Here is a 20,827-nt window from a genome sequence, read left to right on the forward strand (position 1 = left end):
TGTAAAAGGGCCCCACCAACCAAGTGACATTTATAATACTGGTGTCTTCTCATGTGGCTGAAAGCCTTTTAGGCTCCAGGGCCCTGGTGTGACTACTACATCTGCACCCACTATAGTTACACCCCTGCTTGTTGCCCCTTAATGGTGGAGGGGTAAGAGTATTTGCCCATTTCCCATCCGATAATCTATTGCACAGTATCACTTGTTATGGTCCATTGAAGGCAATTCAAATGGCATTCACCCAAAAAATTTAAAAAAAAACTCTTCCAATTTACCTCACACCCAAAGACGAGCGCAGAATTAACTATCTTTACAGAACCTTTGTAATGACAGGGTAGGGAGACAGACAGGTGAGCCCTAATCTACCCGCCACTCAGTCCCTGCCGACTTGCAACGACCCGTCCTAAGCGACGGGGTACAACTGGGCGACGGTCCCTACGCTCAGTAAGTGCAAGACAGACAAACAGACAAGGGTACATAGAAGCTAGGGAAACGGGGCAGCTGCCCACGGAGACACCGTGAGCAACAAGAGTGGTGAACGAGCCGAGTCAAACCAGGAGAGAACGAGGTACAAAACGCTGAGCAGGAGAGTGGTCAGAAAGCCAAGGTCAATAACAAGCAGAGGATGAGTAGTACAAGCAGCAGCAGCAAGCCAGGAAACAAGCATAGAAGAATCACAGGCAAAGGAGGAACAGGAAAGGCAGGTATAAATAGACAGTGGGTGGGAACTAGCTCCGTCTGACCAGGCTGTGATAGGCTCTCCCACTCCTAAGCCTGCCATCCTGAGTGATGGAAGATGGAGTCAGTCTCACAGACATAGGAGCAGGTGCAGACTGATTGACCACGTGCGTCGACACAGAAGCTGTGTCTGGCAAATCCTTTACAACCTTTATCTGGGGCGGGAAAAGATCCAGAATAGCCTATATCATCCTACAACAGCCCAGGGGTAATGGGGGTATTAACTTTCCCAATATTAAGCACTACAATCTAGCTGCTTTATATCGGTATATCTCTGATTGGATCCACAACACCTCCGTATACACCTCCTCACCTCTAGACTCGGCATTGTTCATGGGAAATGCTTTATCAGGACTCTTGCATCTTCCTTATGGGAGCTTAACAAGGGAAACAAGGGCCAACCCCTTACTTTTTACTACATGGAAGGCATGGCAGAGGATGAGATCTCTTTTTTATCTTTCTCCTCTGATATCTCTTCATATGCCCTTGGTATGTAACCCTGGCTTTCAGAATGGGAACCCTGATGCCGTCTTTCACAGGTGGTACAGGCTGGGGCTCACTTCTGTGGGGCAATTTGTGAAGATAGAAGAGCGTAGGATGTTTTCCTTTACGGAGCTATGTTCTAAATTCCCAGATCATCAGATTTATCTCTTTAGCTATCTGCAAGTTAAAAGCTACTTAACAAAGATACTACCACAGCTACCTGATCAAGAATGGAACCCATACTTACGACATAACTTCTCAAAACAAAATTACCTCAGGGGTCAAATCACTCGTAATTACCAATTTATCCATGTTCCCTTAGATTATTCTCAAACCCAAACCCTCCTAACCAAATGGCAAACAGACGACCAAACGCTCACCTACACAACCATTCTAGCGGCCTTGACGCAGGCACACAAATTTCTCCCTTGGGCACGTTTCCTGGAGATGAGATTGAAGGTCTCCCATAGGTCATACCTAACACTGCATATAGGGCACAAAATTGGCATCTATCCCACCTCGCAGTGCTTCAAATGTCACACACCGGAAGCTAACCTATATCACTGTCTATGGCCCTGCCCAAATATCCAAACTTTTTGGTCCAGAATACAAGTATTCACCTCTGAACACCTCACAAACTTTGTTCCTAATACAGCGTTATGGGCAATCTTTGGGTACCTGGACCCTGATACACACCACTGTTCCCCCGGGGCACACGGACTACTGCATTATGTGGCGGCAGCGGGGGTAAAGGCTATCCTACAAACCTGGCTTCACGATCAGGCCCCACCTTTCAAAATGTTTCTTGACAAACTTTCCTATCTGATGAAGATGGATTGGATGGAGGCATCTCTCCATAAAGAGCAAAAGGTCAAGCAATTTTTTGATACCTGGGAATCCTTTATATCACTCCTCCCGTGGAATGTGCAAATGAAAATAAAACACTGCTTTGACTCCACTATATGGTTTCACGAACAGGTACTCATGGGGGAAGCACCTATATTGTAACGTGTGTTCACTACGAGTTGAGTTGTCGGGGATTCGGATTCTTACGATGCCTGCGGGGGTCACGCCTCTGATCTGCTTAGTGGCAATCTCCTTCCTCGGAGAAAACTTTTGGATAACATATCGGTGGGACTGTATTTGGCTGGTTCCATGCCCATGCTATCGTCACACTGGGGTTGAAAACCCGACGAGGAGGGGAGAGCCTGCATTTGCCTAATATGAAGATCCCCTCACCTGACTTATTGGATCTATGGATATAGCGAGCTTAATAGTAATGGTTATGACTGTTATGTTTTTGTTCTCTTCCCCCCCCCCCCCATTTTTATTTACTTCTCATTTATTTTACTTTTATTTATTTATTTATTTTTTATTTTATCCCCTTAGTTTATCTTTATTGATGTCTTGGATATTTCTCATCCCCCATCCTCCCCTTTTTACTTTTTGTACCCCTTATTGGAAAATGTTAATAAAAAAAATTTGGAAAAAAAAAATAAAATTTAAAAAAGACCTGAGTCTTTTCCTTGTGCAAAGTCTTTTTATGTACTTTTTAGCCATTGAGCATGTTCTGTATGTCGGTAGATACATTTATTATGGTTGATTGTACAGTTCCACTTCCCATCTTTTGGATATTAGGGGAGATTCCCAAATGGAACGATACATGAGAATGAATGCTGTCTCTTGGATGTGATTCTTTGTCAATTGTCTTCCTCTGTTGTGCACAGTATTGTGGTTATCAATCATATATACAAGATAGTATCTGCTTCTCCTTAACTGTTACTGAAGAAGTTAAGAAGATGGTTAATTTTAGCATAAGGGAAATATACTGATCATTATCAAGTGATAACGATCGGCCGCACAACTGGCAGTGTAATGAGAGTCATGAAAAGGGGCACAATGGGACTTTTACTGGACATTATAGTTAATTGAATATGTTGAAGCTGCTCTGTAACAATTTAAAAGGAATGTATCATCAGAAATGTACATATTATTTCAATTCTGTTCTCCTAAAAAAAAACTTCTGAAATATTCCACACTGGCCACTAGAGCACACACAATAAGCGGCCATTTCCGGTTTTCTGCAGCTGTTTTCAGCTTTGCTGTGTAGACTATGACAGAGTCAGCAGAGTCTTCTCATTACCATTAGAGGATGGTTTAATGACAGCTCTATTGTACTTCTAGATGCCTAGATAAGGCAGGAATACTATTCACTATATACGCAGATAAGGCTTGTTATGCAGCTTCCATGTCACTCTTAAGGCAGCACTCTATCACCTACGGGAGACTGCATTAGTCTATGGACACTTTTCTGACCATTGACTCCCATTTATTTCAGCTACCGTAAAGCACACAAACCCTGCTGCACTATCTATATAAAACAGGAAGGAAATGTGTGCCTCCAATATGGCCACCCCAGAGAAGTTTTAGATCTAAAAATATATATCTAAAACATTAAAAACTAAAAAAAAAAGGACACCAAGTTACTGAGGCATAGAGTCCGTTGACCATGTCTCTACTCAGGATGGGAGAAAGAAGGAGGGTCTTTTAACTGTGATTGACTTCAAAAGAGAGCGGAGAGAGATGGGTCAACATATTGATGACCAGACATCAGCCCTATGAAAGCTAATATGGCTGACACTGGTATCTGTCAGACAGCTACTTCCTGTTCCAGAAACTGAAGCTAGGAAAAGTCTGTAGCACACATGGCCGAGCTATCAAGAGACAGACAGCACAAAGCTATAATCATATATTGTATGTCAGGCTTTTGTATATATGTGTGTGTGTGTATATATATATATATATATATATATATATATATACACACATATATATCTTTTACGTAAATAAACATCAACCAGTGTAATAAAATTTGTGTTTCCATTCCTCATTATTATAAATATCTCTGTTTGCTATCAGCGAGTGGAAACATTCTCATTTGCATTGAGAGGTTTTTGTTTTTTTAAACTTTCTTACTTAGACCCACTTACAGCCAAGGGTTTGTTACAATGTATCAGTGTAGGTAAGAACTATCCACCTGGAGTCCAAGACAGAAGTGCCATTTTTTTATTGATGCTGTTGTAACAAAAAGACAGATTTTACGGCCTATGCCTGTTTTCTTTCAATGGCAGCAAGCAGAGCTCTTGAAAATTAGAATCTATTAGAAAGCCGCAGAACATTTAATTACATAATGATTCGCTTTATCTACATATGACTGGACAAATCCTTTAAGATCCTTTGTTTGTACTATGGGAAAAGGTCAGAACGTCCATCACTCAATAACGAGGCAGTAAAAATAATATATTCTGAATAACTTTATTATAATTAAAGACAAAAACAAGAATCTCATTGTAGGTGAAGACACAGCTCAACAAGACGGGGGGGGGGGGGGGTTATTTTTTACAAATTGTGTATCCCGGCCAGAGACCGGGGTATGTAATAGGATGTGGGATCACGTCCCGGCTGTCAGGCGTAAGAGCCTTGGTCTTCCTTCCGGCCGGCGGCGGTCACTGCAGATGGTGATCCACTTTCACTGCTGTTTCTGCTTCTCACAGTTCCAGCTTGTAAACCTATGGGACAAAGTAAAACCCATAAGGCCAGAATGACTAGAATAGGCAACATGGCTAAGGCTGCATTCACACAGGACGGAAATGCTGCAGATTTTCCGCAACGTTTCTAGAGCAAAATACGAACATTTAATGTGAGAATTTTGCTGCAAATTTCACCTTTTCTACATTGAAAAGGCTCAAATCCGCAGAACAGAATGAGCATGCTGGGTTTTAAAAATCTGCGGCATGCTCGGGTTCTGTCCGGAAAACGTTCAGCTGCCTGCGTACAAATCTCCTCCACGACGTGGCCAGGACTGTAATCCGCTGGGGATTTTCCACACAGAAAACATGCACAGAAAATCTGCAGCATTTCCATTCCGTGTGAATCCAGCCTAAGGCTCTGTTCACACTGCTCCCGACACGTGCGCTAAACTTATCAGTAGGGCCCTATAGACCCAATGGATTCTAGAAGAGTTACTTATGGCCGGAATGTGTACGTTGGTATACCATTTTTTCAACTGTATAGGAACGTAAAGTCTACTGGAAAAAAATATATACCGCACTGTATACTTTCCTTTTAGCATGGAGCCTATGGATGACGTATACCACTATATGACATACAGAGGCATACGTCAGAGCTTTATGTTCAGTGAGATTTACCCGGCATACGCGCCAAGTGTAAAGCCTGAGCGTAATGTGAAAAGAGTTACTGTTACTGTAAATCATAGGTTCTTATCACACCTCAGCTGCTGCAGAACATCATAATACACACCTCAGCTGCTGCAGGACATCATAATACACACCTCAGGCTGCTGCAGAACATCATAATACACACCTCAGCTGCTGCAGAACATCATAATACACACCTCAGCTGCTGCAGAACATCATAATACACACCTCAGCTGCTGCAGAACATCATAATACACACCTCAGCTGCTGCAGAACATCATAATACACACCTCAGCTGCTGCAGAACATCATAATACACCCCTCAGCTGCTGCAGAACATCATAATACAACCCTCAGCTGCTGCAGAACATCATAATACACACCTCAGCTGCTGCAGAACATCATAATACAACCCTCAGCTGCTGCAGAACATCATAATACACACCTCAGCTGCTGCAGAACATCATAATACACCCCTCAGCTGCTGCAGACCTTCAGTTTGAAAAGGATAAGGGAGTTTCATATCAATCTCCCCTCAGGCGATGTTCACACGCTTAACAAAAAACGGCTGAAAATACGGAGCTGTTTTCAAGGGAAATCAGCCTCTGATTTTCAGCCGTTTATTAAGCAACTTCCGTTTTTTGCAGTGTTTTTCGTCGTTTTTGGAGCTGTTTTTCTATTGAGTCAATGAAAAACGGCTCCAAAAACAGCTCAAGAAGTGACATGCACTGCTTTTTTGTGGGGCGTGTTTTTACGGCGTTTTTATAAACGGCGCGTAAAAAACGCCCTGTGGAAACAGAACGCCGTTTTCCCCATTGAAATGAATGGGCAGATGTTTGGAGTTGTCCAAAATACGCTGAAAATAGGCCGTGTGAACGTGCCCTTATTCGTCAAATAGAGATTCTGCAGCAGCTGAGGTGTGTAGTGTGAGGAGTAACGTCCCGGCCATACATTATGAGGATATTAGGAGTTCTGTATTATTGACTATTTATATAATGTATGGGGGGGGCTTATATTATATATATTATAATAGCATCGTGTCTTTTACTTCCCTTACACCGGCCGTCTTGACGTTTTCTTGCACATCTGTCGCTCTGTTTGATCTTTTACCACTTACTAGGAGATGATTTCAGGGCTGGGATGAGATGATTCCAGAATGAACATTCGGCTTTCTTCAGTCCTTGATGATTTGGTAAGAGTTCAGTCAATTCTTTATATCTATCTCCACTGCTGTGAGCCCGGTGCTCCGGCCATGATGGTAAAGCCACGCTCCTTTTTCTTGAAAAACTGTATAAAAAATTGGGGTTTCTGGGGAAAAAAAACTAGAAATTAAATTTTTCAATATAATCATCTCTGGAATAGGAGGTAAGAATTGTATCTGAGGTTGCACGATGGACGCTTAGAGAGGAATTCTGGTAGAAGGGATTCATCATGGGGTCTTTCATACTCGGCTCGAAGGTATATGATTTACAAGCAGTGTGTTCGGTAGTCAGGGTTGTTTCCTAGCAACAAGCTCTGCAGCTGCTGGGTGACTACTCTGCCTAGCAACAAGCTCTGCAGCTGCTGGGTGACTACTCCGCCTAGCAACGAGCTCTGCAGCTGCTGGGTGACTACTCCGCCTAGCAACAAGCTCTGCAGCTGCTGGGTGACTACTCCGCCTAGCAACAAGCTCTGCAGCTGCTGGGTAACTACTCTGCCTAGCAACAAGCTCTGCAGCTGCTGGGTGACTACTCCGCTTAGCAACAAGCTCTGAAGAAGCTGGGTGACTACTCCGCCTAGCAACAAGCTCTGCAGCTGCTGGGTGACTACTCCGCCTAGCAACAAGCTCTGCAGCTGCTGGGTGACTACTCCGCCTAGCAACAAGCTTTGCAGCTGCTGGGTGACTACTCCACTTAGCAACAAGCTCTGAAGCAGCTGGGTGACTACTCCGCCTAGCAACAAGCTCTGCAGCTGCTGGGTGACTACTCCGCCTAGCAACAAGCTCTGCAGCTACTGGGTAACTGCTCCGCCTAGCAACAAGCTCTGCAGCTGCTGGGTGACTACTCCGCCTAGCAGCATGGTCTCCTGCAGAAGTAATATGCGCTGATGTTATGCAGCCAACGTATAGCCACCAGTCCTACAAACTGGGTAGATGAAGATTGGGCAATATATTTATTTAATTTACTACCACGGCTCACGTGTGTACAGCGGAGACCAGCAGGAGAGATCTCATCTTGGTTGCCTGATCTTCCCCCTCATGTGTTCACATTAATGACAGATAATATGTTCTGTATTGTACCTCTTACATATAGACATGTGTGGTTATATCCGGGGCCACGTGGTACCTGTGAGGCCACAATTCATGCGGTCCATACTGAACTTCTTTGTAAGAGGGAGCCAAGACCTGCTCCCACGGCCTTGGTGATTTGCGGGTGCTGTATGTGTGCTATGTGAGACTGTACATGTGATATATGTGTGATATAAATGCTGTATGGGACTTGTATGTATTCCGTGTGGGGGCTATATGAGCTCTGTATATGTGCTGTGTATATACTGTACATGTGATGTATGTATACTACATGGGTGCTGTATCTGTATTGTATGTATACCATGTAGGTGCTGTATGAGCACTGTATATGTGCTGTGTAGGTACTGTACATGTGATGTATGTATACTACATGGGTGCTGTATCTGTATTGTATGTATACCATGTAGGTGCTGTATGAGCACTGTATATGTGCTGTGTAGGTACTGTACATGTGATGTATGTATACTACATGGGTGCTGTATCTGTATTGTATGTATACCATGTAGGTGCTGTATGAGCTCTGTATATGTGCTGTGTAGGTACTGTACATGACATGTGATGTATGTATACTACATGGGTGCTGCATGTTTGCTCTGTAGGTGCTGCATGTTTACTGTATGTGTGCTATGTGACTACTGTATAAAACATAACTTGGACTCTTGTGTTGGTAATTTACAGCAGTAATAAAGATGTATGTGTAATGTGTGGCAGCTGTGTGTGTACGGTGTGAACAATGCAGGAGTGATGTATTTGTGCTGGTGGAAATTGTTTGTGTGTATGTTGTATGTGTTCTCTGTAGGTGATGTACGTAAGGTGTGTATTAAATATGTACACTGTATGTGTACGGTTTGTGTACTGTAATATATGTGTACTGTGAGATGTGTATGCACTGTGTATGTTTACTGTATGTGTGATGTATGAGTACTGTATGTGTGCTGTGTATACAATGTATGTGTACTGTATGTGTGATGTATGTGTACTTTATGTGATGTGTGTGTGTGTGTGTGTGTGTGTGTGTGTGTGTGTGTGTGTGTGTGTACTATGTGTGAGGTGTGTGCTGTGTATACAATGTATGTGTACTGTATGTGTGATGTATGTGTACTTTGTGATGTGTTTGTGTGTGTGTGTGTGTGTGTGTGTGTGTGTGTACTATGTGTGAGGTGTATGCTGTGTATGCAATGTATGTGTACTGTATGTGTGTGTGTACTATGTGTGTGAGGTGTATGCTGTGTATGCAATGTATGTGTACTGTATGCGTGAGGAGGTGTATGCAATATATGTGCACTATATGTGTGTGTACTGTGTACTGTATGTGAGGTGTATGCTGTGTATGCAATGTATGTGTACTGTATGTGATGTGTGTGTGTGTGTGTGTGTGTGTGTGTGTGTGTGTGTGTGTGTGTGTACTATATGTGTGATGTGTATACTGTGTATGCAATGTATGTATACTGTATGTGTGATGTTTGTGTACTGTATGTGTGAGGTGTATGCTGTGTATGCAATGTATGTGGAATGTGTCTGTGATATGTGTGTACTATGTGTGATGTATATGCTGTGTATGCAATGTATGTGTGACGTGTGTGTACTGTATGTGTGATATGTGCTGTTTATGCAATGCATGTGTATGTGATGTGTGTGTACTGTATGTGTGATGTGTGTGTACTGTATGTGTGATGTGTGTGTGTGTGTGTGTGTGTGTGTGTGTGTGTGTGTGTGTGTGTGTGTGTGTGTGTGTACTGTATGTATGATGTGTGCTGTATGCAATGTATGTGTACTGTATGGCATCTATGCTGTATAGGGAAGTCCCAAAATACAGTACATATTCACACTGGCTAAAAACATCTCTGACTATTGGTCAAGTTTCTAGTTCCAGAGCACAGTTCCTGGGTGCTAGATCTGCTGTATACACTTTATGCTATAGCAGAGGCTTAGTAGTCAATATATCCATACAGTATGATTACTACTCGTGTATACCACATGCTGCTCAGCACTTACCCCGTTCTCACAAAGTTGGCCAAGTATTGCATAACTTGTACGGAAAGATTTTGTTCTTCCATAGAAAACTGATTTCTATAATTGGGGTGAAAGGGAATTCCAAAAGCGTACATGATATCTTCAGGAAGATCCAGGCTGGAGCGGAAAATATAGACGGACATTATCAACAATGCAAAGACACGAAGATAATAAAATGAAAAACATTCCATGCTTGGAGGATATTTATGTAGGTTTAGACCTGAATACAGATGTAGCAGAGCTGAATTTGCTATTCTCCTTTTGTAAACTGTGATAACTAATTAAGTTAATTATTTATTTCCCATTGCCTATATAGCACCAACATATACCGCAGCACTGTACAGAAATGATCACAATTTACTCCCTATCCCACACAATCTACTTTTCCAATCTTAGACACACTAGATCCAATTTCATAGGAAGCAAATTAACCATTTACTGCACAGACCATGGGCCCTCCTCATGTATAGATGTCTGTACGGGGCCTATGATTCCTGATACAGGCCCCAGTGATGACGTCATCACACCAGTCTGTGTCATAATATGCAGAAAGTGGGGTGGGATCTAGTTTCCTAATGTAGGACATATTATAGTGAAAAGTTTGTTTTGTGTGAAATACAGGATTTACTGGGACAGGCCCCTTTAAATTAGGGCATCTAACCAATGTCCAAATAATGCAGAACTACAGGGTGCAACTGGGCCCCCTACATGGCCTACTAAAATGCCTATTATAGTTGGTTACATACGTGCTCCTTCTCTATATGACACTATTTTTATTAGCTCTGAATTCTGGGATACTCTTTTTCAGGAGTCAAGCTAATTTTTCCTGGCCACTTGACTTCAGGCTCCTTTTAAGCAAATTCTGATTGGCTAGGTCTTTCCATGTGGCATCAAAACATGGCATTCAGTTATAGACCATAGTCAATGAAGCCAGATCAATAGACCTACAATGCCATAAAGGGAAAAGCTTGTCATAGCCCATAGTTAATGAAGTCAGCTACGTAGACCTAAATGTCACGGATGGAAAAACTTGTCATAGCACCCAGTCAATGAAGCCGTATATGTAGATTTATAATGTCATGGATGGACAAAAATGTCATAGCACCCAGTCAATGAAGCCATCTATGTAGATTTATAATGTCATGGATGGACAAAAATTTCATACCCCTTAGCTAATGAAGCCAGATACATGGTAAATAGATCTGCAATGTCATGGATGGAAAAACTTGTCATTGCCCATAGTCAATGATCCAGCTACATAGTCCTAAAGTGTCATGGATGGAAAAACTTGTCATCGCCGATAGTAAATAAAGCCAACTACATAAACCTACAGTGTCACGGATGGAAAAATGTGTCATAGAGCATAGTCAATAAAGCCAGCTATGTAGAGCTATAATGTCATGGATGGAAATACTTGTCATAGTGCGAAGTCAATAAAGCTAGCTACATAGATGTGCAATGTCAAGGATGGAAAAACTTGCCATAGCCTCTAGTCAATGAAGACAGCTACATAGACTTTCAATGTCACGGATGGAAAAACTTGAAGCATGACAGGTTGACTGATCTACTACAATCTCATATGAGGCCAAATAGCATTAGGTATTTGAAATGTGGGCGGAAACTGGAAAACCTAGAGGAGAACATCCATACTGCATGCAGATGTTGCCCTTGGTTGGATTTGAAGCAAGGAGCTCAAGGCTACAAGGAAACAGTGTTTACCACTGAACCACCATGCTACCCTTTCTCGAAAGTGTCTATATAGCTTAATCCCAAGGTCTAGGACATAACTATGCACTGCCTTATCCTCTGCATCTGGTCTCACATTTCCTTGTCCTTTCATATCACTTGCACTGTGGTGTCATCTGGAGATGTAACTTGAAGCTCCTGGGCCCTAATGTAAAATCCATACCAGTGCCACCCACCATGTGCCTTTTATAATACTGGTGTCTTCTTACATGGCATGGGGACCTCTGGGCCCCCTCAGACACCAGTGTCCAAGGGGCGACTGCTACATCTGCTCCTACTGTAGCTGCGCCCCTGCCTTCATCCTTATCTATTTTTTTGGTAGGGCTGGCACCGGATGCAGTGGAGAGGACACGGGCAAGTAGATCCTTGTCTGGGAAGAATTTAAAACCAGACACAAGCTCCTCTCAAGAAGAATGATTTTAGGTATTTTTACACTTTCACTTGGCGAAATAAAAGGAAGTAAAACAGACGTTACTCTCATGCAAAGTCCTTCATCGTATTATTTTTGGATGAGGGGCAGACACGTTTGGCACTGGAGACCATTGGCTTGGTAAGAGGTTCTCATAGATGTTCAGCGCTGTATATCTGTCATGTTTTATTACACGGAATCGGTGCCGTTTTCTCTTTGATAACATCAGTGAATAATTAAATTCTTTTATGGTATAGGCCGGTAGGACTTCATAATTCATATCAACCGCTATACAGTATAGAGAACATTCCTGATCTATATCCTTTTATCCTGCATCGTATACTTCTCCAGCTGTGGTGAGACTACAATTCCCAGCCTGCTGCAGGACCACTCATTGTAGACGACTTCTATAGCATATTAACATAAATTATTTTATCCTTAAAGCCGATGCTCTTTATTATTTCAGTGTAGGCTGCTTTTTATCTCCACTCCATTAATGATCAGTGACTCCAGCTTAGCTGCACTCTCTATTGGAGTCTGAGGTAGTCTGAAGTCCACTTCCTTTGCTGCAGCTCAGCTTTTTCTGGTTGGCTTCCGTGCATAAGCACAAGCCCACCACGAAATCACCAGTGCATGGAGATCTAATTTCCATTAAACCACCAGTAATAAAATGAATATTGTTAGACAACAGCTACCTAAATACTGAGGAAAATGAGCCTTGCTTTTATTAACTCCCATAATTCTAGTCAAGAGGCACATTTTGATTAAAGGGACACTCCGGACAATATTGATACACTGTGCTATGCCTAGTGAAGGGACTGAGGGGGCGGGGCATGACACAGTCTGTTGGTCTTTGATTGCATGTGTCATGCACCGCCCCTCTCAAGCCATGAAACTAGGCATAACACAGTGTATCGGATTGTACCAGAATGTTCCTTTAACTATTCTTTGCTTCAGTCAAACTTTTTATATTCCAAAGCAAAAAATAATAATTCTTAATTTTATATAGTGCAGATTAGAATATAGCCTGCGGTGGAGGGGGGAGTCTTGCTACATGATGACACAGATATGTTGATCAGGATTCTGGGAAAGATGAAACAACCCCTATCAGAGATTTAATGGCAGTCACGATGGTAATCACTTGGTTTACTGAAACTAGGAAGTGGTTTAATATAATTTTTTAACAATTTAGGACAGGGGGATGACTCGCAGATTCTTAATTCCTCATTGTGGATTTTTCACAGTATACTATCAGTATTAGAAAAAATTTAGGCGCTTTACACTTAAAGGGGACCTGACACCTTTACTGACGTGTCTATTTTAATAAGTACTTGTATTCCCCATGAAATAACAATTCTTGAATTTATTTTCTTAGAACGCTGCGTAGTACCGTTCCTCTGTTATTCCTCCTAGAAATGTATGAATGTATGGACGACTAGATGTTACCATTTTCCGTGTCACAGGGGCGTGTCCCTACACAGTCTCACCCTGTCAGCACTGATAGGATATTGTCAATTTGTAATGCCCAGTTACTAATTTATTCATACATTTCTAGGAGGAATAACAGAGGAATGGCACAAGGTAGAGTGCTAAGAAAAGATGTTCCAGAATTGTTATTTCATGGGGGGTACAATTATTTACTAAAATAGACATGTCAGGAGAGGTGTCAGGTCCTCTTAAAAGCACCTAAAACCCCATTAAATATTGTAGGTTCTCCTCCCATATGCTGATCTCAGGGATTTATCTACTGGAGACGGAAGTGGCCCTAAGGGACGGACCCCTTAAATTATCTATACATTTTTGAGTCTTATAGCTGCAGACCACTGGTCTAAAAGATCAGAACCTAACCATCAATGATGTCATATCCTGTAGGCTCCAGATACACTAGAAAAATAGCATAGCCTTAATGCGATGATGTCATCAATGATTCATTAGCATAAAACATTGAAACTCCCATTTCTAAAGGGGAGCTGGTGGCACCAACATCCCCTGGCATAGGAACCAGGATGTGATTGCAACCTCTATTGGCCCATGGCCACCTAATCTCCAGTTCCATTGCTATCCCTAACAGTGGTCGTTCAGACCTCAGATTGGTTTTCAAGGTTTGAACTGTATGAAGATACTAGTTTTGCCCATGGATCTGGCCACTTGAGGTTATTGTCTATCTGTAGCAGGAGGTTTGCCCATTAGGTGGTGATCACCTGTGACCAACATAGCGCTGGTTGTACTATAGGGGGTGCCGAGTTGGCCACACTGCTACATAAGAGGTATCATAAAGTGGCAGTGTCCCCTCAGGGTAGTGAACAGGGGTGATGGCAGAAGGGGCAGACTGACCATTCGGGCAATTAGACAGGGCTGAAAATACAGAGCACTAGGGGGTCCAATGCCCTCACCATATATCATTATGGGGGTCAACGCTCCGCTCCTATAGCTCTGGAAGTAAAGTGCCCTATACCCGGTTTGGCCCAGAACATTCTCCACCCTTGGATAACAGATCATGGTAACTACACAATAGATGTAGAAAGTGCGATCCATAGATCCTAAGCAATAGGACGTCATTGAAAACAATAACATTTTACAATTTAGTGGCCCTGGGGTAAATTGTGGGGGATGGGAAGCCTGATCCAAAATTTGCAATGGGACCCAAGAGCTTCAAGCTACTCCTCTGCTACTGTAGTCCCTGGCGAGTGGGATAACCACGAGGGCAAGATCAGGACCTGGGAGTCGAAATCCCGGGCCGTAATTTCACAAAGCAGCGTGGGAGACCAATGGTGGATTTCCACGGAAGCCAGGAGCGAATGGGGTGAGAGGGGCAGAGCTGAGCAGGCTGGTACAGCCCACCAAGTGAGCGGGGCACATTTTACACTGGGAGGTGAGAACGTGCCCATGCTGCAGTAAGAGCATTGTTGGTGGCCATGCAGAGGAGGTCAGAGACACCTGGACCTGGCGGGCAGGGCAACCTGCCAAGTGGACACGGGATATAAGCCTGCGCCGTGGTGCCAGTTGAGTGAGCGCCATCCGGTCAATTAAACACCACCCTCTTAAATTAAATATCCAGGTTTACCTGGTGTCTCCTCTTTCATTACATAACAGCAGTCTACATTCACAATTTTCACCCCCAAAAGTTGAACATTCCTCTAAAAACTGCCAGGATGGCCGCCAGCTATTACTGGGAACAAGAATTCCAAATTCTGCCAAAAGAAACGCACATGTTTTCCTTGGGAGACGATAATCTAAATACATTTGCATAGACGGCTGAGCTCGTTTTTTTTGGCCCCCGTACAGGAATGGACAATGTGGTTCTCAAAAATCCATTATCATTTATGTTTTTCAAGTTTTGAAAATGACCTATTGTTTAAATCCAATTTTTATGATAAGAATATTATATTTAGATTGATACCTCCTGTTAATTACTATTCAGCGTGTGCTGTGTACACTGCGATCAGGATCAGCAGTGACCTCATCATCCTCAATCATCACAGGATGGGTGTTACACCTCTATTATAAAGCTGGAGGTAAATAACTCACACCATTGCAGACAGCTCCTCCTCCCTCCCTGCACAGCGACCTCTGCACCTGACACAGAGCATGCCCACTACACTCTCAATAGATCGTTTTCAGACTGTCCAGGTGACTGCTGTAAAGCAAATCTCCGTAGTTACTGTCGCAGAAACTCCATTTACATGCATCGGAAGTGTAGTGTCTTCGGATTAGACATGGATTTTGGTGCAGAATTGGCGCCAAAATCTGTGTCAGATCCAAAACGTGTGAACAGGCCCTAAATTGGATAGCTAGGTAGACAGAACTATGTACGTACAGTATGTGATTGGTGACTTACGTGGTCTGGGAGTAGGTCTCAGGAACATAGTACATGTATACATGGCCCTTCCCATTCTTAGACCAGTGTTCGGCCATCTTGACCACAGGACAAATTATGAAATGGTCTCTGGAAAATTAATGAAATAACATAGGTTATATTTCAGAATTAGATAGATAGATAGATAGATAGATAGATAGATAGATAGATAGATAGATAGATAGATAGATAGATAGATAGATAGATATGAGATAGATAGATATGAGATAGATAGATATGAGATAGATAGATATGAGATAGATAGATATTAGATAGATAGATATGAGATAGATAGATAGATATGAGATAGATAGATATGAGATAGATAGATATGAGATAGATAGATATGAGATAGATAGATATGAGATAGATAGATATGAGATAGATAGATATGAGATAGATAGATATTAGATAGATAGATATGAGATAGATAGATAGATAGATAGATAGATAGATAGATAGATAGATAGATAGATAGATAGATAGATAGATAGATATGAGATAGATAGATATGAGATAGATAGATATGAGATAGATAGATATTAGATAGATAGATAGATAGATAGATAGATAGATAGATAGATAGATAGATAGATAGATAGATAGATAGATAGATAGATATGAGATAGATAGATATGAGATAGATAGATATGAGATAGATAGATATGAGATAGATAGATAGATAGATAGATAGATAGATAGATAGATAGATAGATAGATAGATAGATAGATAGATAGATAGATAGATAGATATGAGATAGATAGATATGAGATAGATAGATATGAGATAGATAGATATGAGATAGATAGATATTAGATAGATAGATATGAGATAGATAGATAGATATGAGATAGATAGATATGAGATAGATAGATATGAGATAGATAGATATGAGATAGATAGATATGAGATAGATAGATATGAGATAGATAGATATGAGATAGATAGATATTAGATAGATAGATATGAGATAGATAGATAGATAGATAGATAGATAGATAGATAGATAGATAGATAGATAGATAGATAGATAGATAGATATGAGATAGATAGATATGAGATAGATAGATATGAGATAGATAGATATTAGATAGATAGATAGATAGATAGATAGATAGATAGATAGATAGATAGATAGATATGAGATAGATAGATATGAGATAGATAGATATGAGATAGATAGATATGAGATAGATAGATAGATAGATAGATAGATAGATAGATAGATAGATAGATAGATAGATAGATAGATAGATAGATAGATAGATAGATAGATAGATATGAGATAGATAGATAGATAGATAGATAGATAGATAGATAGATAGATAGATAGATAGATAGATAGATAGATAGATAGATAGATAGATATGAGATAGATAGATATGAGATAGATAGATATGAGATAGATAGATATGAGATAGATAGATAGATATGAGATAGATAGATATGAGATAGATAGATAGATATGAGATAGATAGATATGAGATAGATAGATATGAGATAGATAGATATGAGATAGATAGATATGAGATAGATAGATATGAGATAGATAGATATGAGATAGATAGATATGAGATAGATAGATATGAGATAGATAGATAGATAGATAGATATGAGATAGATAGATAGATATGAGATAGATAGATAGATAGATAGATATGAGATAGATAGATAGATAGATAGATATGAGATAGATAGATAGATATGAGATAGATAGATAGATAGATAGATAGATAGATAGATAGATAGATAGATAGATAGATAGATAGATAGATAGATAGATAGATAGATAGATATGAGATAGATAGATAGATAGATAGATAGATAGATAGATAGATAGATAGATAGATAGATAGATAGATAGATAGATAGATAGATAGATAGATAGATAGATATGAGATAGATAGATATGAGATAGATAGATATGAGATAGATAGATAGATAGATAGATAGATAGATAGATAGATAGATAGATAGATAGATAGATAGATAGATAGATAGATAGATAGATAGATAGATAGATATGAGATAGATAGATATGAGATAGATAGATATGAGATAGATAGATAGATAGATATGAGATAGATAGATAGATATGAGATAGATAGATATGAGATAGATAGATAGATAGATAGATAGATAGATAGATAGATAGATAGATAGATAGATAGATAGATAGATAGATAGATAGATATGAGATAGATAGATAGATAGATAGATAGATAGATAGATAGATAGATAGATAGATAGATAGATAGATAGATAGATAGATAGATAGATATGCGATAGATAGATATTAGATAGATAGATATGAGATAGATAGATATGAGATAGATAGATAGATAGATAGATAGATAGATAGATAGATAGATAGATAGATAGATAGATAGATAGATAGATAGATAGATAGATAGATAGATAGATAGATATGAGATAGATAGATATGAGATAGATAGATATGAGATAGATAGATAGATAGATAGATAGATAGATAGATAGATAGATAGATAGATAGATAGATAGATAGATAGATAGATAGATAGATAGATAGATAGATAGATAGATATGAGATAGATAGATAGATAGATAGATAGATAGATAGATAGATAGATAGATAGATAGATAGATAGATAGATAGATAGATAGATAGATAGATAGATAGATAGATAGATATGAGATAGATAGATATGAGATAGATAGATATTAGATAGATAGATAGATAGATATGAGATAGATAGATATGAGATAGATAGATATGAGATAGATAGATAGATAGATAGATAGATAGATAGATAGATAGATAGATAGATAGATAGATAGATAGATAGATAGATAGATAGATAGATAGATATGAGATAGATAGATATGCGATAGATAGATATGCGATAGATAGATAGATAGATAGATAGATAGATAGATAGATAGATAGATAGATAGATAGATAGATAGATAGATAGATAGATAGATAGATATGAGATAGATAGATATGCGATAGATAGATATTAGATAGATAGATATGAGATAGATAGATAGATAGATAGATAGATAGATAGATAGATATGAGATAGATAGATATGAGATAGATAGATAGATAGATATGAGATAGATAGATAGATAGATAGATAGATAGATAGATAGATAGATAGATAGATAGATAGATAGATAGATAGATAGATAGATAGATAGATAGATATGCGATAGATAGATATTAGATAGATGATAGATAGATAGATAGATAGATAGATAGATAGATAGATAGATAGATAGATAGATAGATAGATAGATAGATAGATAGATAGATATGAGATAGATAGATAGATATGAGATAGATAGATAGATATGAGATAGATAGATAGATATGAGATAGATAGATATGAGATAGATAGATATGAGATAGATAGATATGAGATAGATAGATATGAGATAGATAGATATGAGATAGATAGATAGATAGATAGATAGATAGATAGATAGATAGATAGATAGATAGATAGATAGATAGATAGATAGATAGATAGATAGATAGATAGATAGATAGATATGAGATAGATAGATAGATAGATATGAGATAGATAGATATGAGATAGATAGATAGATAGATATGAGATAGATAGATATGAGATAGATAGATAGATAGATAGATAGATAGATAGATAGATAGATAGATAGATAGATAGATAGATAGATAGATAGATAGATAGATAGATAGATAGATAGATAGATATGCGATAGATAGATAGATAGATAGATAGATAGATAGATAGATAGATAGATAGATAGATAGATAGATAGATAGATAGATAGATAGATAGATAGATAGATAGATATGAGATAGATAGATAGATATGAGATAGATAGATAGATAGATAGATAGATAGATATGAGATAGATAGATAGATAGATAGATAGATAGATAGATAGATAGATAGATAGATAGATAGATAGATAGATAGATAGATAGATAGATAGATAGATAGATAGATCACATTTAGATTGTTCATATAGAACATTATTATGATTGTTATTTTGGATGTTAGAATTCAGGGTTTCTCAATCTTTATCTACTATGGCCGTGCCTACTAGGACATGGTGATTCCTCTATATGATGGGCCTCCCCATTGGTCAAAGTCCATGCCATCATTAATAAGGTATCTCAATTTATATTTAATTTGTCTCTTGAACATTATCTGTCTCTTATACAATTATCCAGGAAAAAAAAAGTCGCTGTTTTCCTATCCACTTACACATATTGTTTATACCCGGATGAAATGTTTCTTTTTTTGTTTCTTATTTTTCACTTAATCCATGTAAACATCTTGTATATTATTATTATTATTATTATTATTATTATTATTATTATTATTATTAATGTTATTTTTATATTCATTTAAAAAAAATACACATCTTCAGTCATAATACTCCCGGCATCCCGAAAATATTCCTACAGCATGATACATCCACTATACATTACATTGAGTCTTCTCGGGTGGACGTTGTGCTCCTCCGGTATTCCCTAGGGCAGTGTATATACATATAATAATCCGCTGCTTATGTCCGTACATGAGATCAGACATTCCTGCGGAGCTTGAGGGCGCGCATTTCTATGTATAGACCACACTGTATAATGTCATTTCATGGACATACAGGGATCATCTGACACGTGGGAGCAGCTCATAAGTTGTGCTTCTGGTTGATTCTGGTACATATGATATATAGTATATACTGTAGAGTAAACCCATTATTATAGACCGTGTGGCGACCAAACATGTTCAGCAAACAGTAAAGATGACAAGATCTAATAAGTTCATAATTTATAACTAGAATTGCATTATATTTCCTTATGTGGCAACCAGATGGCGACTATCTATCTATCTATCTATCTATCTATCTCATATCTATCTCATATCTATCTCATATCTATCTCATATCTATCTATCTATCTATCTATCTAATATCTATCTATCTAATATCTATCTATCTATCTATCTATCTATCTATCTATCTCATATCTATCTATCTCATATCTATCTATCTCATATCTATCTATCTCATATCTATCTATCTCATATCTATCTAT

General features: G+C 39.1%; 1 protein-coding gene across 1 annotated transcript in view; it reads right to left on the minus strand.

Moving 5' to 3' along the window:
• Nucleotides 1-4,590: 4,590 nt before the first annotated feature.
• TG (thyroglobulin) overlaps nucleotides 4,591-20,827 on the minus strand; it is a 224,689-nt gene continuing 208,452 nt past the window's right edge. The window contains exons 45-49 of the mRNA XM_075827934.1: nucleotides 15,732-15,839; nucleotides 14,831-14,836; nucleotides 9,721-9,855; nucleotides 6,556-6,746; nucleotides 4,591-4,790 (exon numbers count right to left, since the gene is read on the minus strand). Coding sequence (XP_075684049.1) covers nucleotides 4,687-4,790; nucleotides 6,556-6,746; nucleotides 9,721-9,855; nucleotides 14,831-14,836; nucleotides 15,732-15,839 — 544 coding nt within the window. The 3' untranslated portion in view covers nucleotides 4,591-4,686. The remainder of the gene's footprint in view (nucleotides 4,791-6,555; nucleotides 6,747-9,720; nucleotides 9,856-14,830; nucleotides 14,837-15,731; nucleotides 15,840-20,827) is intronic.

The sequence above is a fragment of the Rhinoderma darwinii genome, chromosome 5 (genome assembly GCF_050947455.1).
Source record: "Rhinoderma darwinii isolate aRhiDar2 chromosome 5, aRhiDar2.hap1, whole genome shotgun sequence".
NCBI lineage: Eukaryota > Metazoa > Chordata > Amphibia > Anura > Rhinodermatidae > Rhinoderma > Rhinoderma darwinii.